The sequence below is a fragment of the Takifugu rubripes genome, chromosome 9 (genome assembly GCF_901000725.2).
Source record: "Takifugu rubripes chromosome 9, fTakRub1.2, whole genome shotgun sequence".
Taxonomy (NCBI): Eukaryota; Metazoa; Chordata; class Actinopteri; order Tetraodontiformes; family Tetraodontidae; genus Takifugu; species Takifugu rubripes.
Window position 1 is genome coordinate 2,695,244 of NC_042293.1, and position 27,357 is coordinate 2,722,600.

The 27,357-nt window shown below is 46.3% G+C and overlaps 1 protein-coding gene and 1 long non-coding RNA gene across 8 annotated transcripts in view; one reads left to right on the forward strand and one right to left on the reverse strand.

The window, feature by feature from the left end:
• Nucleotides 1-249: 249 nt before the first annotated feature.
• On the reverse strand, nucleotides 250-1,990 carry LOC115251120 (uncharacterized). The gene is made up of 2 exons (XR_003889675.1): nucleotides 1,852-1,990; nucleotides 250-945 (listed from the first exon to the last, which is right to left on the reverse strand). It is a non-coding gene; the product is annotated as an uncharacterized lncRNA (long non-coding RNA).
• A 1-nt stretch (nucleotide 1,991) lies between these two features.
• Nucleotides 1,992-27,357, forward strand: part of LOC101064543 (voltage-dependent calcium channel subunit alpha-2/delta-1) — a 42,387-nt gene continuing 17,021 nt past the window's right edge. For 6 of the 7 annotated variants that reach the window (XR_003889674.1, XR_003889673.1, XM_029842280.1 and 3 more), the window contains exons 1-14: nucleotides 1,992-2,122; nucleotides 5,974-6,055; nucleotides 6,222-6,338; nucleotides 16,598-16,657; nucleotides 17,126-17,161; nucleotides 17,891-18,020; nucleotides 21,852-21,983; nucleotides 22,719-22,788; nucleotides 23,003-23,053; nucleotides 23,262-23,361; nucleotides 26,077-26,235; nucleotides 26,564-26,668; nucleotides 26,966-27,044; nucleotides 27,238-27,287. Coding sequence is in view for 5 of the 7 variants with exons in the window: in XM_029842280.1 (XP_029698140.1) it covers nucleotides 2,034-2,122; nucleotides 5,974-6,055; nucleotides 6,222-6,338; nucleotides 16,598-16,657; nucleotides 17,126-17,161; nucleotides 17,891-18,020; nucleotides 21,852-21,983; nucleotides 22,719-22,788; nucleotides 23,003-23,053; nucleotides 23,262-23,361; nucleotides 26,077-26,235; nucleotides 26,564-26,668; nucleotides 26,966-27,044; nucleotides 27,238-27,287 (1,260 nt within the window). In the remaining 2 variants the exon portion in view is untranslated. Of the gene's footprint in view, nucleotides 2,123-2,551; nucleotides 2,648-5,973; nucleotides 6,056-6,221; nucleotides 6,339-16,597; nucleotides 16,658-17,125; nucleotides 17,162-17,890; nucleotides 18,021-21,851; nucleotides 21,984-22,718; nucleotides 22,789-23,002; nucleotides 23,054-23,261; nucleotides 23,362-26,076; nucleotides 26,236-26,563; nucleotides 26,669-26,965; nucleotides 27,045-27,237; nucleotides 27,288-27,357 lie in introns of those variants that run through there. The other variant, XM_029842283.1, reaches the window with a different exon arrangement.

Here is a 27,357-nt window from a genome sequence, read left to right on the forward strand (position 1 = left end):
TTACCCTGCAATGGACTGGTGATCTGTCCAGATTGCCAGATATGGTGATCTGTCCAGATTGCCAGTTCCGCCGAAAGATATATTTTGCCAAATAAAGGCACAATAGACACACGTATAACAAGATTTTGCTTTCATTTTTGCGCGCATCATCACAAAAATGTAGAGAGAAGCTGCAGTTTCTATGAGGATGCCTTTCTGTTTGGCACACCAGCAGGACTGTTAATATGTAGAAGCACTCATTCAGTCTTGTTAAAAATAGTTTATATTCATTTATGTTACACACTAAGCCCTTAATTTTATAATCAGGAAATAAAATTACAACACATAACAATTACTGTATATACTGTATACTCATTTTTTGTCTGTGAGTTTTATATATTGCCGCTAGAGGGCAGTGTTTATCAAGTAAACCCCACCATAACGGTAAATTACGCGACATTGCCCAATGCAAAGAAATATCTACAAAATCTTACATTAGGTTTGAATGCCTGTTAATGGAAAAATGTCCATATTTAACTAATTCGGAAGCTTTCCAGACCAAAATCTACTTTTATCAGAAGTTTTAGGGTGTGTCGTGTTTATCTTCAATGCGATCGAGCTGAACTGCTGTCACCACTTCTGCTTTGTCAGATGTTTACAATTGATTTTTGTGTTTTTCCAAAGAGGAAATCAGATTCAGAACGCCCGCCTGGCCCGAAGTCTCCCCATCTTCTCCTCTCTCGCGGTTCCTTCACCTGGCATGACCTCCGCGCGTCTCCGGTCCCCGACTTCCCCTCCATCAGTCGGTGCATCTGAAGAGGTAAATTCTGGGTGGTGGTAGTGGTGCTGGTGGTGGTGCGTGTGTGTGTGTGTGTGTGTGTGTGTGTGTGTGTGTGTAGGGGCTGCAGAGGGTGATGCGATGGGAAGTGAGAGCAACAGTGCAGTGCTTCAGGAGCTGGGTGAGATCTGTTGATGAGAGACAAAGAGTGAGAGGACAGGAGAGATGGTGTGTGGTTGCCAAGCAACGATTGATAACCAAATCCCCAAGCATCACGGTTGTGGTGCCCTGCCCTCCCTCCAGGCCTGAAACTCTCTCTCACGCGCGCGCATGCAGGGACATACGCACGTCGGCTTTACATTTCCCCACTTCAATTATTCAATCAAAGGGAACAAAAGGATGGGCGCTCTCGGAATTTGAAAGCGAGGTCCAGAAGAGTGACTCGGCTGCTGCTGTGTGGGGTTCTGCTCTGCTTTATCTAACGGCTGAGATTAGGATGCAGAGCACACAGCTGCAAATCCAATCTCACAAAACAAGTCCGAATGATCGCGCTGAGATTCATGGGCCCTCTTACAGTACCTTGCTCATAAGATTTCACACAATATCGATAGCTCTGTCACTGCACCGATTCCCACTTGGGACAGACTCCCGGCTCACCGCCCCCCCCCCCCCCCCCCCCCACCCCACCCCTCCCCATGAGTGATAGTGACTGGCAGAGATCGGGCCATCAAAGCCTGTAAATTCTTCTGGCCCCTCTGGGTTGAGGGAAATGAAAGGTTGCGGGGTGTTTTGCAACAGCCAGCCTGCATCAGTATTCAGCGAGGGGTGCGTGAGCTCCGTGTGTGGTACCTGCAGCCAGACCCTCAGCCGGCTCTTTCTAGAAAGAGGAGCGTGCGCGCACACGTAAATAAACATATTTATTTTCTATCATTTTTGATCTCCGTCCTACAGCCTGCGTCTGCAATATAGAAATCATGCATAACATAACAGCAGCATGTGTGATGTAGACTGAAAAGGAGGAGGAAGAGAGAGAGAGGAGAGAGGGAGAGAGAGAGAGAGAGAGAGAGAGAGGGAGGGAGAGAGAGCTTCAGTACCTGTTAGAGCCTGATGACCGGGTGATCAGATTAGAGGCGTCTGTTGGTTAATCTGCCGCTCCTGCCGCTCCTGCTGTCACCGCTCCAGCGGCGCGGCGTAAAAACGCGTTTGGTGCTCACGCACGTTGGGGAATCCCCCTCCAGCCCCTGTCCTTTTCTTCTTTTCTTTTTTTTATTCCACAATGGATACCTACAGGGCACGGCTGTGGGTGTTCCTGTCCCTGCTGTTCCAGCACGGGTGTTTGGGATCCCAGTTTCCGACTCAGCTCATGTAAGTACAAGCGCGTCTAATCCAATTTGGAGCGGCGGATGACGTTTCCTTTTGTTTCCTTAAGATGTGGACGCGGTGGGAACTGGGAGGTGGGTCGGTTTCACTGGTGCGCCACTGGTCCTCTGGCGGGAGGCAGTCACACAAATACAGTTGCGTGATTAATGTTTGCGGGGCACACGCAGCAGTTTGTCACCGTCGGCTGTGGCCAGGGCGGGGGGTGCAGCTGCTTCAAGAAGAGAAATAGTTTTACAGGGAGTCTTCTGGAGCTCGTTCTGCTCCATTTCCTCCCTGTGAAACCAGTTGGCCCTGGCAGAAAAGCGCGATGTGGCCCATGAACAGGAGGCGTGAAAATCGATTCTTGTAAATTGCAATCTATAGGAGTGGTGATAATCAGCAGACAGCTCGGTGTAAATTAACTTACAGAAATGCAGCAGCGTTTTTACGAGTTGTTCTTCAGTAATTTGATTACTTAAAGTACTAAAATCGTCTTGTTTCGGGTGTTTTCTCTACTGAACTGTATACACTGTAAGTATTTTATGCTATTTAATTAAGAAGTCCCTGTCTAATGAGCTGCAGGCATCACAGTTTCATTAAGATGAATGATTACTGATCATAAACCGGCCTATCAGATGCACATTTAGACACATTTAAAAAGTAAAACTTTTTTTATTTTAACCTTTTTTATGGGTTATGGCTGATCATACGCGATAATAGTAGAGTCGAGTTTCAAAAAATTGTGGGTTTTCACAATTTGCAAGTCAGCAGCTGCACAGAAAAATGAACTAGCTGCCATTTTTAAGGCTCTTTTTGACTATAATGTACAGACGGTCACAACAAACATCTGTCTGCAGGCTAATGGTGAACGCTGTGGCCAGCATGAATGAATGAAGGAAGGATTCTTTAAAAGTTTCGTTGCTTTCATGGCATTTATGGTTGGGCCCGTAATCCTGATCAGCCTTTGCTGCAGGTGCACTGGGAACGAGACATGCTGTCATTATTCTTTTACTTCTGTTGGCTGTTGGGATGCTGCATAGGAACGGAGCCCATTACTGATCAAATCTTGAGGGACAGCCTTCATCATGGACTGGGAGTCTGTCATCTTCACCGTTGTGTTCTTGAGCCGAACTCAAAATGTCAAGTTTCTCGCAGCCTTAATTATTGAATAATATGTGAATCAAGGCCAGATCTGAGGGCTCCTTTGTGCCTCAGCAGCTCAAGGGTTCTCGGTGTTTAGCAGATTGCAGGAACAGCCCTGCAGGTTTACGCATGTTTATGCCGTCGACTCTTGCTGGCCGGACTCTCCCCGCCTGCCTCTGCAGTGAGGTTGTCACTAGAATGTTCTTCAACGCAAACGCCAACCGGGGCGCACGCTCCAGCCGGGTCATTAGTGGAGCGCTGGTGCCGCCCCATCTGCTGCTCTCTTTCTTTTATCATCCCAGCATCTTTTCTTCTGGTCTCTTTTCTACCCTTGCTGTGACTGAGAGACAATGTAGGCCACAATCTGACCTAGCTGTCATCATACGTGGTTTTGTGTGTGTGTTTAATTATCCAGGATCATACCAGAGGCTGCAAACTCTGGCAAACAAAGCAGAAACGTTCTGCCACCTCAGCGAAATCTGCATGTGTATTATTACATCGTTTGTTCCCCCCAGCTTTCAATATTTCATATATTTGTGAGGAAACTCTTCATGATATATTCCTAAGGTCAGAGTCATTCGCACGAGACGAGGAAAGCAATCTTTAAATATCGAGCCTAATGTGCTAGCTGTTAGCGGAGCATTTAAAGTGGCGACACGGAACACAAATAATGTGTTCGGACACAAATGAGGAAGTAAACAATCACAATGACCAATAAGTTGGTAACTTGATATCACAAGAACCTGCTGCGTAAAAGAAGAGCAAACAGCTGCGTTTTCAGGTTAGATCATCATGCGGCACACTCATTTTTGTTCGTTCAGGGTAACAATGCTAAAATACATTATTAAATATGTGACGAGTGTGGATCGATCAGTGGAAAAGCAGCTTTTGACATTCAACAGAACGTAGCGAGATGCTAGCCTAACTACAGACACACTGGTATGACGTCATGCTTCGTACAAAGCTAGCATTTTTAGTCTATTTTAAACATGCCGCGCTGACCTCAACTGAACTGTTTGTGTACTCTTGTTTGAAATGAACCAGGGACAATTGGCTGCTAATATCAAATATTTACTCACCTGCCAGGCGACAATACGGCAGCTCCGCCTGTTGACTCAGGAAGCGTGTGCCACTGTGTGGATGCCAGTGCCCCAATCTCCTTTTTCGTCTCCTCAGCCCACCCCAGATCAGGTCCAATTGGATCTATAAACCCTTGTCGTGTCTTTAGGATCAACTTCAAACTACGCGTGTAACAGAAACACTCTTTATTGAGGTAAACAAGCTACCAGCCACCTGTTAGGAGTGAGTGTATCCTTTTATCTTTGGCGTTGGTGAACTAGAAAAAAAGATCCAGTGATTTACAGAAGAGATGAAGCAAACCTTTAAAAATCCAGATGCAAAGAGCAACATTAGTGGAGCGAAATCAGTCGCAACCATAAAGTGTAGCTCATTCACCCTGACTGTAAAACGTGCTGCTGGTTTATGGGGGATTCGCAGGAATAGATCATGATTGTCATTTGAGAAGTGTGTGTGTGGTGGGTGGAATATGTTCCTCCCCCATGGAAACCTCCACCTCTACATCTGTCGCATAGGAATAAACCAGCTCATAACTGGTTCTCTTTATACCCCAAACAAGGGTGAGAGGTCACTTGTTCCAGTAGCCAACTAGTTTTAGCTACCTGTAGATTTCTTTAGGCCCGAAGCAGGTGTCTAAAACAGAATTTAATTTTCACATTCCCGACATCCTGAGTAGTCCTGTCAGAGGAATCAGTGAGATATCAGACTCTTCGAGCTTCGCAGAGATGATGTGACTCTAATGTTCATACCCACAAACACTGAAGAAGAAGAATAGAATAAAAAGGAAGAAATGCTTCTTCTCGATTTTGCCCGGCTCTGCGCCTGAGCCAGATTGCAGCTGATTCTGTGTCGGTGTGAATGCGCGTTGATCCCAAACCGTTAGCTCCCTCATGCATTTTTAATGCTCCCGTGTCTGAGCACGCGGCCACGTACGCTCAAGCGTGTTTCCCTGCAAGTTTGTCAAAGAAGGTATGCCTGCAGATGTCTGAGATTATTGAAGCCGGAGTGTATCTCAATGCATAATTTATCAGCTCTTTGTCATTCCCCCCCTCATCCACGCTTTGTCCAAGGCCACTAGCTTTGGGGAGGGTGCAGTAACATACATATGCTATAGCGTGCATTGCTGGTGCTCATTATGGCCCAACCGTAAGATAAAAGCAGGAGAGGGAGTGTGTGGGCTCCGGCAGGCCAGACCTGGCATCACTATCCACCCCCCCCCCTCCCCGAGGACTCTTTGATGAAGCGGCGGGTTGCTGCCACCTCTTCCCTGTCCGGTCGCATCACCGTCACCAGTCACAACTCCGGCTGACACTTCTCTGATTTGGTGGCTCCATGTTTGAACCTTCAGAGAGGAGCCGTTATGAGGTGACGCTCGCTGACACGTGTTTGAGGGGATGATATTGTAGTGGCGCCAATCGAGGCGGGGAGCGTTTGATATTTCCCCCGACCTGCCGCAGCGACTCTCTGCTGCCGTTTTTGAAATCTGGGTTTTTTAGGGGGGGGGTTTGTCTAGACGTTTCCTCTGATGGTCCATGTCGAACGCGGCGACGACAGCTTAATTGCACGGTGAAAACGCCTGTGAAGTATCCACAGAGCAGAGATCTGAGTGTCTGCTGGTTGTGTTGTTTGTCCTGCAGGATCAAAGAATGGGTTGATCAGATGCAGAAGGAGCTGGTGACCCTGGCGGACACAGCCACGGCTGGGAGGAGCCTCACGCAGGTACACATCACCATCCCCACACATGTATGTAGAAAGAAACACACATGTGCCAAAGCTAGCTAGATTTGATCGGCGCGATACTCTACTGACGGTCTACAAACAGCTTTGTGATCCAGACCTACAAGCTGGTTTTGATATTATTTGCGCCGCTCCCGTTTCTTCATAGATTTTCCGGAGAAACCAAGATTTGTACACGGTGGAGCAGAACGACGCCGAGGAGCTGGTGGCGAGAGCGGCGAGGAATATCGAGCAGCTGCTGCGGAAAAGGTCTGCCGCCTTGGAGGTAAGACTCAACCCACTTAGAGGCGGAAACAGTCGGGGGAAACCAAGTCCTCCATCTGCTTCCCTGAGACTTTTTAGATTAGGATGTTTTCCTGTTCTTTGGGTGTTTATGGGATACGTGATATGTGCAAGAGCTTTTAAAAGCCTCTGACTGGAGACGATGAAGCTTGGGAGGATGAAGAGGAGCACAAGGGAGAGCTTTTCATCAATTCTCCACAAACGCGTACAACTAGGTTTCCATTTTCTTTGTGAGAATCCATAAACTCTGGTTTAAGGCTCAGCATGTGATCCAGCTAATACAAATGAGCTGTACCGAAGGAGCCGTCGGTTCCAGAGCAGAAAAAAGTTGAATCATCAAGGTTGAAATAAATATTTGGAGTCAAATTTACACGGAAAATACCGCAGTCTGCACTGACAGACTCTTTCCTTTGCCATGTTTTAAACCCATTTCTGAGGAATTACTCAAGTTTTTTGGCCCCGAGCATCAAAAGTCTTGAGATGGAGTTTTGTAATATGGGTTTGATGCCCCAGTGGAATAGAAACACGGTCTGAAACATTCCTAAATGAAAACCCAGATCTCTTTTTTTTCTCTGGGACTGAGGCTGTTAATGAGAGCTTTGACCCTGGGGATGTTCTCTTTTTCTCCCCTTTTCTCCAGCTTTTTTTTCCCACAGAATTGGGTCAGAGATGCTCATCAGCGACATCAGAACAGGGGAACTGTTTTCATGGCTACAAAGATCACAGCGGTCCCTACTTTGCCTTTTCAAGGCATCGCTATTGTTGTCTTATTAGCGCTAGAGGATACACGAGCCCCCACAAACACAACTCCTGCCAAGTGTCTGTTTTGTGTTAAGTAAACTCTGGTCTTCATATTGTTTTTCCACTAATGCTGTGAACTGTTCAAGCGTCCTGCTGTAAAACTGCCACCAGAGTTTTATTTGCGTGTGCTTGTTTCTGTCTAGTCTGTGTGTTACCGTGTGTGTTGTGGGTCGGTGGCAGATGGTGGGAGGGTGGGGGATCGGCCAACCTGACACTGATAGTCCATCGAACCTCTGGATATCGATCACTTCCCCCCTTTTTCTCGGCGTCTCTTCCTTTTTCACGGGGTAACCTGAAGGCACGCTGATATGGAATCCTCTGCCCTGAGATACGGGGTGGGGTGGGGGGGGTGGGGGGGTAAATGGACGAATAGATGATGTGGAAGGACAAGTGGGGATGGACAGATGACTGCACACATAAAAGACTCCTGGGGATTTCAGTGCTGCAGACAGTATTTCCCCTGTTAGCCACAGATGTGCTAACAAGCTAGCAAGCGTGCACATGGTCATAAAACAAGTGGCACAAGTCGAGCATCAAATATTCAGGAGTAATTATTTTTGGCAGCATATTACAGGAGGAAGCTTTATTATAGTTTTTACACTTCACGCTCTGAAAAAGGAAACAGGATGTGTTGAGGTGGTGTCGATGCTTCCCGTAGCGCAGAGTGAGCAAAACCCGGCTAAACGCAAACGGTGTGACGAGAGCGTGGTGAAAAATGGCCATTTTTGACCTGCCGCCATAAGGGGGACTCGCAAATGTTGCGATATTAACGCCGGATAACACGCCATGCAGGCATTCCAGCCCAAGTCTAAACAATGCAGATGATACGGACGTTCTGATAGCTTCTGAATTATTAAGGCGCAATATTTACACTCGTTGTAACCACCTGACACTGGCTGATGGGAACGGGGATAGCGGATTTCTCTGATGAGTAATGGGATAGTAACAATGCTGCGAGGCTTCAATAAGTAGCAGAGTTAATTATGACAATATGGCGTAGGCCTTCTCCAACTATCATGAGGTTTGCATTAGCTGAGCTCTAATTAAACAGGCCTCGCTTGACTGGTGCAATTACTTTATCTACTGCCTTGCCAATGTCCATTATTCTTTGGTTTTATATTACACGCATATATCATAGTTGTCTTATTTTGGTATCCTTTCCTGGATTCCTTCCTTAGATATATTTACGCATATATTTAGATTAGATTAAATTGCCATATGTAAATGAGGATCTTTTGTCTTTTCCTAGAGACCTGAGGCTGGATTTCATCTAGAATCTATTACATTATCAATAAATCAAGCGGTCTTCCTTCCTCAAAGCCCTGTTTTTCTCCGCCTGATGATAAATTTGGCTTAAAAAAGTAGAAGCTGGCAGGTCAGATTAAACCCTCAGTGTCAAACTAAATAAAGTGAGCGAAGGCAGTTATTGCCTTAATCTTTCCCTGAAACACCATCGTTAGAGAGATGGACTCAGTTTGTCACCGGCAGCCCGGCGACTAAAAGTCCAAGAATTATCTAGTGAAGATTGGCAGAGTATTACACCATCAATATCCTCTGAATCCCGCCAACAGCTCCTAGTCCCTGCTAGCCTCTAACTTGCAGCGTGCTCATGCTTGGCTGCATCCAGCCCATCCTCCGGTTCTGATCCCCTCGTAGCGTCCCATCCCATAGCGGCCCGGTTTGTTGACCCTCGCTCACTTTGCCGTTTTTGAGCGATAACCCCACGGATTTGTCGGGATCCGGCTCCAGCTTTGGCATGTCCAGGAACCGTGTCACACTGGCAGGATTCCCCCAGGCTGGAGGCACAGGCCGGATCTCCGTTGCTACCCATCCCTCTCCACATGCAGGAGGGTTGTCTAACAAATTTGCTCTTTCCTCCTAGGACAATTGAGTAGATTAGCCGTAGATTCCCCATATAGACGATCCTCCATTTTTAAGGGTTTTCAAGTTTTTCTTTTGTGCCGGTGTTTATTTGCCATTTTGGCCCCAGGTGCTGAAGCAGATTTCCGTTAATCAGGCGGCTGTTAGGATAATGAGCACAAGATGCAACATTCTTCCTGTTTTATTATCTATGTTTTTTGTGTTCTTTCGGCATGTGTGTGTAATTTTTTTGTGTGTTTGCCGGCGCCAACATGGTGCGCTAATGAACGGCGGCTGTGATACGATCAGAGACATATTCCAGTCTCTGGAGCAGATGTTAGTCAACCTCCCCTCTCTTCTCTTTGCTGATTATATTAAGCAGGCACAAGGTGTGTGTGCGTGTGTGTGTGTGTGTAGGGTAGGGATGGTGGAGGTAGTACAGATGGGGAATTCTAACTAGAGTTACGGTGGTCCAGAGACAGGAGCCTAATATATTCATGGACAACTGTGATGTGTGTCGGAACGCGCTCGCGGCTAAAATTTGGGAAATCTGGGAAACGGGAAACGTGGCGGTGATTTTTGACCTAAACTGAGGTGGAATTGAGAGGAAAGCCACTTTAAAGGCTGGATTTAAAGCGCAGCAGATCCGCTCTGGACCGCCTACAACTGCTGAGCGACGCTGGCACCGATCCAGCGGCATGTGCCACGCTGTGGTGTGCCTGTCCAGGCCTCGCTGCCACAGCCTGTTCACTGCTGAATCTAGTTTACAATCCATCCTGTTTGCGCCCCCAACCCCAACCCCCTCCCAACCCCCTCCCATGGCCAAACACCAGCCTATAGGAGTGATATTCCAGGGTCCTGCTTGAAGAATCCTTGAAATCCTGGAATCAGGATTTACTCACTGCCGCCCCCATGAGGCTGAATAATAAAGATGAGGGAGTGTGTGAACCAGGTTCTGGATGCTATGAGACATTTGAGAAATGTACACTGCGTTGACAAAAAAAAAAAGAGCAAACATTAAACATTTGGAATTGTTGATTTGCGGATCATGTTCCGTAAAATTAACTTTACTTGACAGCTCGACTTCTGCTGATTAGCGTTTAGCATCCGCACTGTCGGATGCTAAACTGACACCTCTCGAAAACTGACACGGAGGACTGAGAAGGTCCTGGAGCTTAGCTGGTAGCTGCGCTTACGCATGTATGATGAAGGCGTCATCACTGAGCGGTCCCTGGCTGGCGGCGCTGCGCTTCCCACGCTCGTCTAGGGCACGAAGGTGCCAGCAGGAGATGAGTTTGTCACAGTCACCATCAGCCAAGCTGCACATTTAAATGACTAAAATTAAATCGAGGGCTTCTGGGCTGTAAATCCAACAGGTAGCCAGCTACACATGGAAGAAAAACAACAACAAGGGAATGTGTTTAATGGCTGTAATTAAATGCTAGAACTTTGTGTTCCAACTAAATTCCCTTCCCTGTAGATGGGAAAAATGTGACTTTTTGACCTGAGTCAATAGCAGTTATGGGCGTAGGAATGTTAGCATAACTGCTGTGGAATGACACACATAGGGTTTGTGTTTTGATGAGCGGTGACATCACTCAGCAAAATGAGCCAAATTGACAACCTGCAACATGAATCTCAGTTTATTTAAATAATGATGCTGTTACAGTTGTCAGGATGAACTCATTAGATACTTGTTGAATGCCGAGTTATGTAAAAAGTCAGGATAATTCTGACCTGGAGGCTTGTAAGTTCAGCAACATTTGTTTTTGTTCTTGCTCTTGATCTTTTCGTTTTTTTAAAAAAATTCCACAACCCCGATTTAGGAGTTTCCATAGTAAGTGTGTGAGATTTTTCACTCTCTTTTTTCTTGGATACTCAAGGTGTTAAAGAGAACAAAGTTTGTTTTGGCTGGGACATTTGAAACCTCCTGAGAAACTAAAATGGAAACCTCCCGAGAAATAAATGGATTTATAACTGATTTGATTGTCTTTAAATACCTCACATGGTGCAACAATTCTCATGCATCTCCAGCACCATTTGTTCCTTAAAACTATCTAAAACTCTCCTCGCCAGCAGGAAAAACAACACTTTTCTTTACCTCCTGCGGCCACTGAAAATTTTGTACCAGAGAATTGTTCGAACACAAAGTGGGTGTGGTCTTTGCTGCAGTGGGAGGGGCTTAGTGCAGGAGTTCTACACTGAGCTCTTACGTATGAACTGTCCTGGCCAGAATAGAACCTCATCGTTTTCAGTCTTTTTTACTTATTTGTGGCCTTTATCTGCCTCGGAACAAATGATTTCCGTTGCCCATTTGCTCATTATTGGACTTTTTGACCTCATTATTAAATTATATGTGAAAATAAATCGGCTAGTAACTGCTCAGCGTGTTTTAAAATGTAATTATTTGGGTTCTATATTCCTGCAAATTTATTTGAATTAAGGAGAGTTTTTTTTTAAACTTGTATTGCAAATAATGACAGCATAAAAACCAAAATAATTTTAATGAGGGACAATAAGAATCCGGAACAGCTGTGAGCCACTATTAGCTCAATTATCTGTCTGCGCTTTGGAGTCATGCAGGGGATTTAAATCTCAGGGAAACAAAACACAGACGCACCTAATTAGTTGTCGTACATTAAGACCCACCTTGGTTTCTAATTAGCTTACAGCGGTTGACTGCACCATGAGGTTTGACTCTCATATTACAGCGTAAAAGTAACATTTCTTTAGCCATCTGAATTTGTTACATCCCACTCAGGGTTTTAAGATGACCTGGACCTCTTGTTAGGTAAAGCAGTAATAAACTCTTGCTTTACCCAAAAAACAAATGAGGCGCTTCCAAGAATGTTGACGGGGGTTGACAGGGATGCGCCATGGCAACCATTCAATGTCTCTGCCAGCCTTGTGCTGAGCATTGAACCCGTGACCATGGGAGTTGTGATGACAAGAATAGAGGAGCTCTGACTAAACCAGCGCATGGTTTAGCTTTACTTTAAACAAACCTGACGGCAGATCGGATTTTCCTGAAGGCATCTTAGGACGTCATTGTTGATTCCTAAACCTAAAACTTAAACCTAAATGTTAAAATGCTGTAATATCTTATTAAAATGTGGCCATTTATCATCATTAGAAGTACCATCAGTACCACAGCGACACGACAAGTCGTAGTTTTTTTAGGGTTTTCTAAAAGAGTTCGCCTTTTCCCAGAAACAAATGTGAGATGTTCTTCTTCTCTCAACCCTTGCTCAACAGTGATTTAGGAACATTCCTGCAGGCCTGATCACATTATTTATCTGAGAAGTTGAGAGGTGAAGACTTTATTAGTCACTCCTTCATTCCTACTCAGCTTGACCTTGCGCAAGACCGCCAAGCGGCGTCCTTAATATCACGTGTAAAACCACTGATGTATTCAATTTAGATTGAGATTTTGCTTGTCAATCATCGTTTTACATTAGAATTCAGATTCCCAGTGGAGGAAACAAGATACATTGGGCGAGGGAGGAAGACATAGAGCAGCTGTACATTAACTGCTCCTGCTGGAGCCCGTGAGGGGAGGCATGAGGGGCAGCTCTGTGCTCCCCTGGGCCCCCACATCTGCTGCTTGCTCTCCATCCACCTCACTGCTTCACTCCTCTCCTCCCGTTATACCTCCTGACCTCTGACTGCTGGATTCTCTCCATTTCTCTCAATGCAAATCTTCTTCGTCACCCCTCTCCGCTTCACTTTCCCCCCACATTCTCTGTTCTTTTGGACGCTGCTTGTTCGTCAACACCATTTTTCTTCCTCTGCCCCTATGTAAACATCCCTGGTACACACAGGAAGGTGCTTTTCTTTTTCCAGCAAACAAATGGAGCAAAAATGGAGCAGCTCCTCTAATTTCCATCACTGCATCTGAAATGTATTGCTTTCCCTGGACTGATCCTTATTTCCTTCTTTTTTCGACCTGCCACCTCATTAAATTAGGATGAATTAACAACATTCATGAATGAGGAGAAGTGGAGAAATCACAGTGGCAGTAGGCATTAATGATCTTTAAGGCTGTTGTTGTCTGGAGCTGAAGCCAGAATGCTCTGAATGGTCCATTGATTTCATCCACATGGGAAACACACACACACACACACACACACACACACACATGCAGGCGGAGTGTGTCTGGCTCTACGAGGTTTAGCCGAGCCTGCCTCATCTTCCCCCTCGATCCTTTAAGCCATGTTCCGCTTTCTCACTGCCCAAGCAAGAATGACGGCTCAGGCCGGTGGGGCTAGCTAGGTATTACCCAATCAACCAGTCTGTCGTAGCAGCGCCAGCTAGGAAATGGTCTCTCATCTTAAACAGCTGCACATCCCAACAATCCATTTCCCAAACTTGCCATAACCATCTATTTTTCCTTGCCCATTAAGAAGATCAATGGCTCTGCAGGTCTCCAGTGGACATGTGGCGAGGGAGTGGGCTCATTATGGTGTGGAGGAGGGACGTCTATGGTAAAGTATCTGAAAGAGAGACTAATGAGTAGTTACGTCTGTTGGGAACGGCGAATGTACTCGGAATTGCGAGTGTTTTCCATGTCTTCCAGCACCTCAAAGAGCTTTACAGAATGTCACGTGCGCACATGAGCCACTGGTTCACGACTCAGCACAACATGCCCAGGGACACCCTAACACACAGATCATGTGACCATAATCCAGATCCCTGGAAAACGTTGGTCACCTTCAATCCCCAGGGTCTGTCCCAGGTACTCCTATTAGCTGAATCATTGCAGGGCTGTTTGGGCTTGACCAGACCAGCGTTGGCTTGTGATGCGCTGTCAGACAGAGCAGCTTCCACCGGCTCCATTATGAACTGTCGCCAGTTTCACAGAGGTTAGCTGCCACTCAGTAAGTGGCCTCATCCAATCAAAGCTCTGTTGTCAAAGCACTACGCTGTTTGCTCAGGGTAGCCTCTGTTTGGCAAACGGAGATTGAGATTGGTGCACAGGGGAAAAAAAGAGAAGAAAGGAGAGGGGTAATTAGGTGTGTTTCCTCACCACCTCCACCCCCCCACCTTCATATCCCCCAGAGGAGAGAGGAGGCACGTCAAAGTGCTGTCATGAATTTTTAAAAATCCTGTCAGTCTGCACTCCTCGATAGGGTTGTGTGTGTGTGTATCACACCAGGGTTTGGCTTTCTACATATGTGATGCGCACCCTTGTGGAATCCATCCATTCATCTTTGAGAGTGTAACCTTTATTAAAGCCTTGGTTTGATCACACTTCATTCGGATTATTGTACGTTAAAAATCTCTTTAAACCGAACGTCATCGCAAACCCGAGGTAGATAGATAGATAGATAGATAGATAGATAGATAGATAGATAGATAGATAGATAGATAGATGTGTAATCCTATACTGGTTCTATATGTGTGACAGCTGAGAGCATCATTACGTTTGCAGTGTTGTTTGTGTGTTTGTGTGTATTTATGGCTCACGTGTATATTTAGCCTGTGACAGCCAGTGCAGAGGAGGCGGTGACGGGTCTGGAACTGATCCCACCACCGGGGGCCAAATGGATGGAAGTGTTGATCAAGAATGGCACCGGTGCTGACAGCAGACACATGGTCTCACACACTCTCACCTCAGCGAGAGTCAGTCAAAGACACATAACAGTTCCATAAACATCTCATTTATTTATTGCTCGTCTACCGATTAAGATGTAAATACACTTTAATGTAGTCGCTAATGGTCCATTTAATTGAAACATATCTCTGAATGGAGCTTCTCTGAGGCTGTGATAACCCTCCCTGGGTGGAATAAATCAGCCTGATAGGGAAATTTATTTAAGGGGCGATCCTTTCTTCCTTGGGGTTGTGATTAGAGTGCAGGAGGAGAGAGACCAGGGCCGGACTGAGGGTTAGGGTTAGGGTTAGATTTAGCTGAACGAACATAAACACAGGTCTGTCGAACTGTTTTTGTTCTTCTTTCTGTCTTCCTCGGATTCCCACCTGTCTTATTTGACCTGCTGCGCTTTCATTTGCATTCCACGCTGAGCCAAGAAAGACTGAAGGACCGCCACACCTTGAGTCAATGAATAAATTAATGTTTCGCTTCTCTCATTATAAACAGAATTTGCATCACAGGCTTTGCAACAAGCATTAGTTAATTGCTGCGCGTTAGAATACCATCAAAGATTTTCTCTTTCACAATTATTAGCAAAATCACCAGAATATTTCCCCCTTTGCAGCAGTTGTAAACAGTTTAAAAACAAATAAAATACATTTTAGTCGCGTGAAGCACTTCACACAAATTGTGCAACCAAGTGAAACAAAAAAAAGGGGAAAAAAAGCCTTAAAAGTACATAAACACGCTAACCTGTCGTAGCAGCAGCCTTCCACGTGAGTGTTTCCTTAAACTTCTGAGCGCAGCAGAATTCACGGCGCTCTTGTTTTCTGTTTTGCCCTCATTTCACTCCAAAGAAAAATAATGAGGGCGGAATCAAAGCAGTAAAGAAACAGCGTGTGTGCGCGTGCATGCGTGTGTGTGTGTATTTCCTTGTGCTTCATAGTGAAGCCCTGAATATGCAATTCACAAGCAAATGGAGGACAAAGTGAGAACATTTTTGCTGATTTTCACTACCTGAAAGGGCTGTTAGCGTTGGACAATTAGCATTAATGCTATAAGGAAGGGGTGTCCAGACCTGGTCCTCCAGGGCTGCAATCAAGCCGGGATTTCTGTCCTACCAGGTAGACACGGCTTTCACATGGAATCCTGTATTTCCTGGTGAAACCTTTTCTGAAACAGAAAACCCGGTTGGGTTACGGCCCCTGACGACTGGGTCCGAAGGAAACGCTAAGTGACTGGACATTACCTCAACTGAGTCCTCAAAAGGGGTGCTGGAGGGATAAATAGTAAATAAATGACATTAACTGTCTATCCCCCTTTACATCTTGTAACCTGTTGACTTTATGTGCTGATTGTCCGTTTGTGTGTCCTCAACGATTCCAAGATTAAATAAAGCGTAAATAACAATCAAAGGTCAGTCCCACAAATTAAATCATTTAGCAATGCCGAGGTAGAGCTGCGATGGGTGATTGGAATCTCCAGCCGTTCCTCGGAGACTCCTGATCAAATCCCGCTCTCCCATCAAGAGACTACAGGAACACCGTGTCGCCGCTGTATTTCTACCACGACTCGTTATAAATCTGACACCGCCATGATGGGGGGGACTATAATTGTCGCACAGCCTGTAAATGAATCATGGCGAACATTCAAACGCGTGTCGCTCTGGTGAAGCATGGGCTGCGCTGTCTGACAGGGCCTTTTAATCAGCCTTCATACCAGGAGCTCATTTAAGTATCTCAGCGCTCATCTCCCCACTCCTTTGGGTGTATCACCCTCCCTAATCGGGAGAAGTCTGAGTTAAAGAACATCCGTATCTTTCTGTCACGAGCAATAACGTGACCACTCGCTACAACCTTTTTATTCGGGCTTTCAGGAACATGGCGACCTTTAGTGGACGTAAGACGGTGTAAGACGGTGGTGACCCTGTGGTTTGGGCTTTGCAAGTGAGATCATTATCGCCTCGCTGTCTTGTTCCCCCTCACCAGAAACTGGCCACGGCCGCTGAAGACTTCCAGAAGGAGTACGTGTGGAAGGACGAGTTTGAGGTGACGTATTGGAATGTTCTTCATTTGGCAGCGATTGTGCCTCTGAATGGATGTTTATTGTTGCATCCGTGTCTCTGGCAGCGATTACAGCTCCCTCGGCGTGAGTTTTATGATGCTGTAGTCTGTGGCGAGATGCGTTCCAGCCATCATTCAGATCAGAGATCCCACACTTTCTAAGAGCTGCCAATTAAAGTGATGGGAAAGAGGAGCGTGTGGGATTGTCACAACGGCGCGAGCACTAAATGCATCCAGCATATTGCCTTCTCCCAGGCAGGGAAGGACTTTACTGGATCATTGCAAATGGCACCCAGACATAGATGTTAAAAAAAGAAGATGAGCACGCCTCATACTAAACAGCAAGTCTTATTTTAGCGAAAACTGATAACAAAACCAAGAGCAGAACTCAGAATTGAGGGGGGGTCACGCTGCAACATTGTGTACATTTATTTTTCTCTGTCTTATTTCCAGGATGATGAAATTGCGTACTACAACTCGAAGGACAATGTAAGACCTCTGCTTTTTCGTTTATTCTCCTTCCTACAGTAATATTCTTTAGCTGCACAGACTCCATCTTGTCCTCCCTTTCACCTGCTTTTGCTTTTCACACACATTTTTTTTCCTTCTCCAACCAGGCTTTATATCAATCCCTGTATTTCAGCCCCCCCCTCCCCCTCCTCTTCTTTCAGGTGAAGAGGTTCCTGCCATGTTTTCTCCCTAATTGACGGATGAGATGTATGAGCTGGCTACACTGTTGCTTTATTAGGAAGCGACTGTTCGCACTCACACTCCCTCCCCTCTCGTGTTTTTCTTCTCTTGCTCCCCATCTACCCTCAACCAGCTCCTCCACATCTCTTCTTCTCTATCATCCACACACACACACACACACTCGACTTTTCAAGTAAATGGGAATTGCTGCAAAAACATAATAAAACATAAAAAGTTTACTAATTTCAAAAATGGGGCACAGCCAAGCAGGGTTCTCTTCTGTTCCCTCTTAAGTGAGAATGAGGCATATGGACAATGGCGGCGTGCGTTTAAACAAGCGGGGAAGGTGGGAAACACGACGCATTATTACATCGGCCGCGAGCTGATGAGGATGCATCGTCTGTTTCTTGCTGCTTCGAACATTCAAGGATGCTTCAGAAATCCAGGGGAAGGCGGCGGCGCGCGGCGTGATGCCATAAACCTGCTGTCCTCATCATCCTCTGTGTCTTCCTGCTTTTTCTCACGCAGCTGGATGCAAATGAGACAGAGGGGAGGAAATATAGGATGCGACCAGACTTTAAAGAGGACCCGACATTTAAACGTCTGACAGATTACAACCACACGGCTGTTCATATCCCCACTGACATCTATGATGGATGTGAGTACACACACACACACACACAGATACACAAGCAAGCAAGTGCAAGCACAGTAACCATGGCTACAGCAGACACTGTTTAGCGACTGAGCCTGTAGCAAATTTACTTACATACTGTACTTATCTTTTTGTGACTCAGCATTGCAGGAGCTTTAGTTTTGCTCTGCTCTCTCTCAGCTGTGTCATTTCAGTATTACGGGATTCAAACCCTATTGGGCAGCTTGTGTTATGTGTGCTTTTACTACACCTCTGGTGATTTTTAATTGCAGAAATGTAGAGCCAGAGCTTCTGTCAGTGCTTATTGCATTACACAGTTTTCAGTCTTCTTTCCTTTTACGTGGGAGTTTGCTGTTGCACTTGACCTGCATGTTCCTGTTTGTCTCTCTGAACGATTGAGAAGCACAGGAAGGAAAAAGAAAACATCCTTTCATATCCTTCATTAGTTCTCCCGCACTTGATGCTGGGTCATCTGTTAAAATCCACATTTGCGTTTCCTTCCTGCCACATTTGGAAGCTCCCATTAGCCACTGTGCTGCAATAACAACGCAACATTACCTGGCAAACAGGAGCCTTTCTGACGCCAACCTCCCAGTTCAGATGCCAGCAGCTGCTTCTGCAGGATTTGAAGAGTTTCGCGGCTGCTAACCTGCAAAGCTCGCGGAAAAATCAATAAAAGCAATGGAGGGAAACATACATCTTCAATAAACTTATTACCTGCTTTATTATAAAAATGCATTTCTGATCATTTCCTCATCATGTGGTGACATTTACATTGAGTGGTTTTGAATCATTTCTTTCTCCAGAGTCCCTCTGACATTAGCACAAGGTGAATGTCAATGACTTAAGACAGGACAGTTGAAGATGGTTTGAATTATGCATCACAGCGCCTTTTTTTTGGTGAAATTCTGAGCTCTTGGGTGACGCTGTGGTCATATTGTGGCTAACTGTGAGTGATATGTTGCACAAAGGTAGCACATATGGTTCCTGATGAGTTTGGAACATCAGTCCAATTACTGGGCAGGGTTTTTTCTTCATTAGCCAGCTGCACTGCTGCTGCTTGGCTTGTAGTTTGCATGTTTTTTTTCTCCTTTTTACATATTTTACCATGGCAGCGTGTATTATTGAGATGTTGACTAATTAACATGCGTCGAGATGCGATGCGTCAGCAGTGATTTGGGGGTACGGGAGAACGGATGGACTTCCTCAGCCTGTCCACAACTCCGCGGGGAAACCGTCTGGCTGCAAGGTTACACGCTTCCCCTTTCACTCTGACCCCGAATGCTGCAGCAGATGTGAGTGTGAGGGATGGTCTTGGGTTCACGCTGCTGCCAGGCTCGTTTAAAGTGTAAACCTGCTTTATCAACAAGCATTCACCATATTTTCTACTTTGCTGCCTTGACTTGGTGCCAAAATAAATTCCGTGTGAATGGCGCCTTTGCTGAGTCCATAATTAATGAAAAAAGATCCTCTGAGCTGCTTTGAGTTATCCAGAGAAAAAGTTTAATCAGAGATACGAAAAAAATGAAAGATGTGTGTGACGCTAATGAAAGAGGCAGCTAGTGGATGAATCCTTTCAAGGAAAAGTCTAGTTGCTTTCATTGTACGGACACATATGCATTTTCTCTACCGGTGGAAAGGAGGAGACAAGAGGATTCATATGTCATTGAGGTTTTTCTCCAATTTGATCTTCACCCTATAAATGTTCCAAGAATAGCCTTTGCCCTGCCGAAGAAAATTGGATTTTCTGGGTAAGGTGTTAGGCAAGTCCATGAAATCGCCTTTTCCTGGCAGCATCTCATCACATGTGAGATACAGAGGTAGGAAAGAGAGAGACGCTCGAATGGCAGAAAGGTCACAAAGGCTGGATCCTTCGGAATAGTGATGCCAAAGAGGGAGCTGCTCTACACAAATGAATTTGGTTGTATTGCTTTTGGAAACTTGGAGGAAAAAAAGGTATAGTGCACAGTAAATAGGATAGGATTCAAAACCTATATATGGATTGTTTGATGCGTGTGTATTGAGGCGAGCACCTCAGAGCACCTGGAGACTGCAGCTGTCTGATAGTGAATGCTGGATGTAGAGATTCTTCTTGTTGTTGCTTCCTGCATGTCTGAGCGGACATCTGGCCTTAAGTCTCATTTACTCTTGGTATTATCTTGCACGTCCGGTGCCCACGTTGGCATCCACACTCGGCACATCTGCTTTATTTCTTTTTCCAGCCACAACTCTCAAGTGTTGTGGACTATAGATTCACCACCAGGATTGTGGCGATTGTGCTCAAATGTCCTCTTTCCCTACCATCAGGTGTGGTTTTGCAGCTTAGATCACACGTGTAGGATCAATGCTTCTTTGGTTTAACATTTATTTACATCTATACTTTAATACAAAAGCACAAGCCACAATCAGGGCAGCTGTAGGTTGCTGAGCGATTGTCTCAGTGATATGAGGGTCATTGGTTCGATCGTGCACACTACATGTTAAAGTGTCTGGGAAGAGTATGATGAGCCAAGATAGGTGTCGAAGGTGCCACATCACTGTCTGAATGGCTTTTCCTGAATCCTGACGGGCTGTTGCCATCATTGCATGAATGGGTGAATCCAGAGTTGCACAGTGGAAAGCTGGGAGTGGACAAATATGGCTGGAAAAGTGGCGGATGAATGCAGACCGTTTACCAAAGATCCGGAGGAACACGAAGACAAAAATACAGGACAGGCCACCTACACGGATGAAGACTGAAATTTAACCTTTGTGTGTGGCCCAGTCTTAAAAGCTGTGGACGACAAAATACAGATTTGTCGTTTGACGGAGGGATTTCTGTTGTTCACCTCAGGCTCGGATTCAAACCCAGGACCTGGTTTCTTCTGACAGGGCAAGGCAAGAGCGCCACAGATCTTCCTGTTTCTCCCAACAGATTATTGGGAATGGGCCAATAATCACAAGATGTAAAGGGGAACTCCCCCTTTAATGTGTACCTTTGTTGGTGAACTGTGTCAGCCCCTGATATCCCAGGCAGATGAAGTCATGGTGGGGTATAGATTCAGTACGGCATCAAAGCGAGGCGGAGAGCAGCCAGGGAATTCATTAGTGTCGGTGGCAATACGGGCGGCAACGCTACTACTGCTCTTATTAAATACTGCGACTAAACCAGGAATAGCTCCATTAAACAGACAGAGTAACCCAAAAGGAAGCAGCTAAACGTGTTTACGTCGGCTTCCGCCTGCTCCCCAGAGCATCCGATAACCGACATCTTTGCCTCCGTTACGCTGACTGCGGCTTTGCCCCCACTTGCCAGTTTTGTAATTAACGCTCGGGCCGCGGCGCTATTTTGTTTTCCCTGAAAAATTCCCCGCTTTACGAGGTAAACATCTCCACATAATAAAACCACACGCGCTCTCCATTAGAACTCTCCTCCAGAGACATTTAAATGAGCGTCCCAGTCAGTGCAGCAGGGAAGACAGAGGAAAGACAGCGTTGGGGCAGCGTGTGCCATGTCTCCATCCATCAGGGCGACTGTTATGTGGCTCCGAGCTGTCCTGGTGCTGTGTCATTACATCCATAATGCCTGTTGCTTCCCACAACACACACGATCAATCACCCCGATGCTCACGCTCCCACCTGCACATGCACGAACGGGATGGTTTGGCAGGCGAAGGGCACCGAATCCAGGCTGCTCCGATAGACTGTTGGGAAATTTCAAGCGTGTACCATATGTGACGTCTGTGTAGATTCTCAGTCATCCAGGTCATTGTATCCAAGGTAGTTTTCTACCTTGGATCCAAGGTAGAAAACTACCTTGGATACCATATGTGACACGCACGTGTGCTTTTCCAGCCACCATCGTGTTGAATGAGCTGAACTGGACGGAGGCTTTGGAGGAGGTGTTCAAGAAGAACAGGGAAGAAGACCCCACCCTTCTCTGGCAGGTGTTTGGCAGTGCGACGGGCCTGGCCCGCTACTACCCAGGTACCAGAAAACGAAACTCTCCGCTTGGTTTAATCTCCGGGAAACATCCCGATGGATCATCACTCCCTCCTCCTGTGCATTTTTAGTTCCATCCCTGCGCGCCCCTCCTTATTAAATCAGTAGTGCGTTTCTCAGCTGATTATCATTCAATTGACTTAGGAGGCAGCCGGTGGCTTTAAATCATCACTACAAACAGCCGAGGGAGCCAAATGAATTTATTTCATTCACACATCAGCGAGCAAAGGCAGTCAATAAATAATATCCATTGTTCAACCCTGGCTGATTGTTTATTTGGTGTCACAGATAGTATCGTATTATCTTTAGCCTGAGTGTTTCCCTTGCAAAGCTATTTCTATTCATGAGATTCCCCGTCATCATAGAGACACTGCATGGCTTTATGGGGCGAAAAAAAAGTTGATGTCTCATATTCATGAATTTTCATTGCCGCTGAATTTATTCCCCTCCTGTCCTTTAGTTCCATCTCCGCCTCCCTCACATGCACTCTCCTCCTGAGGAGCTGTTACTTAAAGCAAACAGACAGGAAATGTTGACTTAGTTCCCCGTCTCGTCTCTCCTCGGCTAGGTTAACGTGTCGCCGCGCAGATGGTTGATTAAACCCCCCCCAACTGTGTCCTTTTTAACACTTACCAGTAAATTTGGTGCAGCATCTGTCCAGCAAAGCTCCATCAAGCGGCCTTGATTCGGAATTAATTGAGCTATATTGTCTTCCTGCAGCTTCGCCCTGGATGGACGCTCGGAAGACCCCGAGTAAAATCGACCTGTACGATGTTCGCAGGAGGCCGTGGTGAGGAAACCCGAGCACGGGCTGTTGAGTGGGGTTGGATTTCAGTGTGGGTGCTTCTTAGATGGAAAGAAGGAAAATAGTCTCCTCTTAGTCGTTAAGTCAGCATTTTCTGGCAATGTTTTCCAAAATTTTGCACGATAGAATATTCCTTTTACAGCAATCATGATGTTAACCATTGTGTGTGTGTGTGTGTGTGTGTGTGTGTCCTGTATAGGTATATCCAAGGCGCTGCCTCACCAAAAGATATGCTAATCCTTGTGGATGCGTGAGTTTCTAATGATCTATAACCTCTCTTCAGTCGTGACTTCCCTAATTATCATAAATGCCTTCTCCATATATTCTGCGTGATATGCATTTCCTGGAGTGCAGGCATTTATAATTACAGAGAAGGAATGCCCCCCTCTGGGTTGGAGGGTGGGGGTGGGGGTGGGGGCGAACTGAACTGAGATTGTCTTCTTCAACATCTTTTCCAGGAGCGGGAGTGTGTCTGGCTTAACGCTGAAGCTCATCAGGACCTCAGTCAGCGAAATGCTGGAGACGCTGTCCGATGACGACTACGTCAACGTCGTTTATGTGAGTGCCGTTGCATCTCCCGCTCGCCGGGCGCCACGTGCGTTCCGGAAGTGGAGGCAGAGGAGCCGGTGATGCACGCAGGGCGGATGGGTTAAGAGTGGCGGGCGTGAATGGGTGGAGGCCTCTCCAAAGTGGCCCCTGAAGCCTCAATGAGGACGCACGCGCGCACGTGCCTGCCCGCGTGCACAGGCAGAGTCAGAAAGACAGATGACAGGTAATGGAGTATAGATTTCTCTCAGGTCTGGCCACCCTGAAACAAACCTGTAATAAAAGACCCGCTGCTCAGTTGGGTCTACAGGATTAAAAGTCTGGAGCGCGTGCCCCCACCCAACCTCTTAACCTGTATGTGTGTGTGGGTGTGGGTGTGTGTGAAAGAGAGAGATCCCCTGGTATTAAATCTACGCCCCTGACTGGATTCGATCCCAGGAAGCACGCATCCATCACTCACCTTTTGGTCACTTTGCCATTCCCGTTGACTCCTTTGTGCCGGCGCATCGATCCATCACATCTCACCTCATTTCTGACCCTCTCGCCAATTTGCTGCTTTTAATTATCTCACGTCTGCTCGTGATTACGCACCAAAATAGCCCACCAGGAGGCGGCGTGCTGCAGGGCTGGGCGGGGGTGTTTATTGACGCGGGCCTCGCCATTAAAGCTGTCATCCTTTCCTTTGCACAAAGACAAGCATTCCCTCCGTCTCCTCTCTCCGGGGACCTTTTGTCTCGGGAAGGATCCACTCTGATTCATCGCGAAACATGCAATTATTGAAGCTCTTCACTGGCTCCCCTTTTAGTTTTCCACACGCATTTCCAGATCATTTCCACCCTGATATCGACAGTATTATTATGATTAATCAGATGAATACACATAATATTAGGCCCTGAGTTTAAATAAACAGTGACATCCGATGATTTCCCTGCCTGTTATTATCTCTCTGTCAGCCACACACCCTCATAGATGATCATTCTCCAAGCCCCCTTCCTGGCCCTGAGGGCCTGATAAACTGCGACTAAACCATTAATCTCTTATAATATCCATAAATTCTCCCTCATTACCTGTAACCCAGGGACTAAGTTAGCATTTGGTCGCAGGTGATGCTCTGGTAGCCTCCTCAGCAGCTGCTGCTGATCATAATAATGCGGACAGATGTGTCTTTCTGCTCATTCCTCATCTCCTCTGCTTTCCGTCTCACCTGTTCCTCTCCGTTCCTCCGCGCTTTCACCTCGCCGTGCTCCGCTTTCATCTGGACGTTTCCGGCCCCCACGTGTTAGCCGCAGTTGTTGCATCTAGCCTGGTGTCTCCTGGGATTAGGGATTTACGATTAGCCCGTTGTCCAGTGTCACCGCTAATCCGTTCCCAAGTTGCTCCATGTACGGTCAACGGCCTGGACCGTCGCACACACGACCCAAAACCTGTTGTAATGGGATCTCAAGGGGGTTTCAATATGTGACTGAATTCATGTTTGTGTCAGAGGCCAAAATGCGGAAAACCTTTTTTTGTTTCTTCCCTTGCACTCGAGTTCTGCAAATCTGGGTTTCTTGACATGCTGCAATAAGATTTCAGTGTCAGTCGCGCTCATTAGTCCTCGTATGCGGTACACCTTCTCACTTTCCTGCTTTAAATTTCACACCCTTCTTCCTGTCACATTTTGTACCTCATCCTCCCACACTCCCCTCTCGTCTTCCTCTGTCCTTCCCGCAACATTCTTTGTGATTAAAAATCCCCGCCGATGCTGAGCGGGTGCAATTACGTGAACCTGCGAACGATCCGAGGGCGATTACTCATGCTGTAAGAGTATAAATCCCTGCTCTGTATGGAATCCGCCTCTTTTGCAGACAAATTGAAAGTCTCCCTAAGAGAAATCAGTCTTTGAAGGCTGGCATTTAGGGTTATTTTAAGGGGGTTTTTTTGGAGCGGGGGTGGGGAATGGGCAGAAATTGTTCGTGTTTGCACGTCGTTTTCTCCGCCTCTCAGTGCAGCAGAGACGAGCATATTTGTTATTGTCAGTCTAAAAGGAAGTTTGAGGCCACGAGGCTCATTGGAAAGCCACCCACACATGCACACACGCTGTCAGCCTTCTCTTTGCCTCCTTGCCTGTCTGTGTGGATTAGCGTTTCCAGCCTCTCTATTGGCCCTCTAACAGACACATTGATTAGTTGAGATCGATGAGTTGCACTATTGTTTCAGAGGAGTTGCGCTAACACACAGCTAGCCGTGCCGCTTTATTACACCACTGTCCCCTGTTAGTTATGTAACAACATTATCAGTTGTTTCTGTTATACAAGTTGACATTTGGATGTTTGACTTCAAGTCTTTCCTCTCCTCTTCTTCTACAAAGGCTTCCGACTGGAAATGTAACATAGAACCAGTTCAGAATCTGTGCAGACGGGAACAGGCTTGGTGTTTTTTACTAGGTGGAGCGTGGTTCTGTGCACACTGCGGGGTGAAAAAGGGATGTCTCACCTTTAAAAAAAGATGGTGTTGCTGCCTAACCTTGCTCTTGTACAGCACAATCCTGTTTCCATGGGTACCAGATCGTTGAGGTCTGAGAATGTGAAGCAATTAGTGGGGCTTGATGAATGTGTCTGTTTACCACAACTAGCCAAAGCCAGGTATGCACGCTGCATTTGTCAGCCGGAGTGTCAGATTTCGGAGGGTCTCCCCCCCCCCCCCCCCATTTATTCTTGTATAACTGATTGTTTCAATGTTTCCCAGTTCAACACTCGAGTGAAGAAGACAGCCTGCTTCGACCACCTGGTTCAGGCCAACGTCAGAAACAAAAAGCTGCTGAAGGACGCCGTGCAGAACATCACAGCAAAAGGGATTACAAACTACACAAAGGGCTTCGAGTTCGCTTTTGAGCAGCTGTCTGTGGTAAAGTACCAAGTTCCTCTCTCTCTGTAGTACCAAATAGGTGTGTTTTGTCTCGTTGTCTCGAGCCTTTATAAATTAGCCTGTAAAGTCTCTTTTAAGGTGGCGTCCATGTTATCCTTGTCATTTACTGCCCCCTGCTGGTGAAACCAGGTATAACTCCCTGTAGACCAGAAAGAGATCAAGAATGGCTGCTCAGGAATGATTCATCCTCACCTTCTTTGGGTGTTCAACATTTAGATTTAAAGTTATTGAGTCCACTAATAACCTTTCCTTTTTGACAACATGAAATAAAAGTAAATCTTAATCCCAAAACTGTCCCACTGTCCAGACCAATGTGAGCAGAGCAAACTGCAACAAGATCATCATGCTGTTTACGGACGGTGGGGAGGAGAGAGCCCAGGCCATCCTGGAGAAATACAACGCTGACAAAAAGGTAACGTCAAGGACACGAGATCTATCTGTGAGTCGCACGCTGACGAGCTGCTTTTATCTGCGTCGGGCTGCTTTTTGGTTTGAAGGGTTTTTAAGCGACTCGGCTTTTTAAAGCCTCCTTTGGGTTTTAGATTTGCTTCAAAACCTTAAAATCTAGACAGGAAGCAGGAGAAAGCTACTTGAAACCTACTTACACAGAAACACCAGCACACACACACACACACACGCTTTAGATAATATGGTGCATTTTTGGACCATACAGAACACAGATTTTACCTGGCTGAATGGGTCTTTCCAGGTCAGGATCTTTACCTTCTCTGTGGGACAGCACAATTACGACAAAGGTCCCATCCAGTGGATGGCCTGCTCCAACAAAGGTGCGTTCGAGACATGAACACACACCGCCGTCCTGACTGTTCCACATCCCGTTTCAGCCGTCGAGTGCTCCCATTCCTCTGTAGCCTCAAATGTGGCACCTGTGTAGATGTCGCCTACTCCTGTGGCTCCGTACTCGTGACGTCTGCTGCTTAGAGCACGTGTGTCCTGATGTCCGTCTGCTCCATTGTCCAGGTTACTTCTACGAGATCCCGTCCATCGGAGCCATCAGAATCAACACACAGGTGTGAGGCTGCAGAAGTTTTGTTGTGGGATGAAGAAAATGTCTTTAACTCTCTTTTAAATCTGTCATTT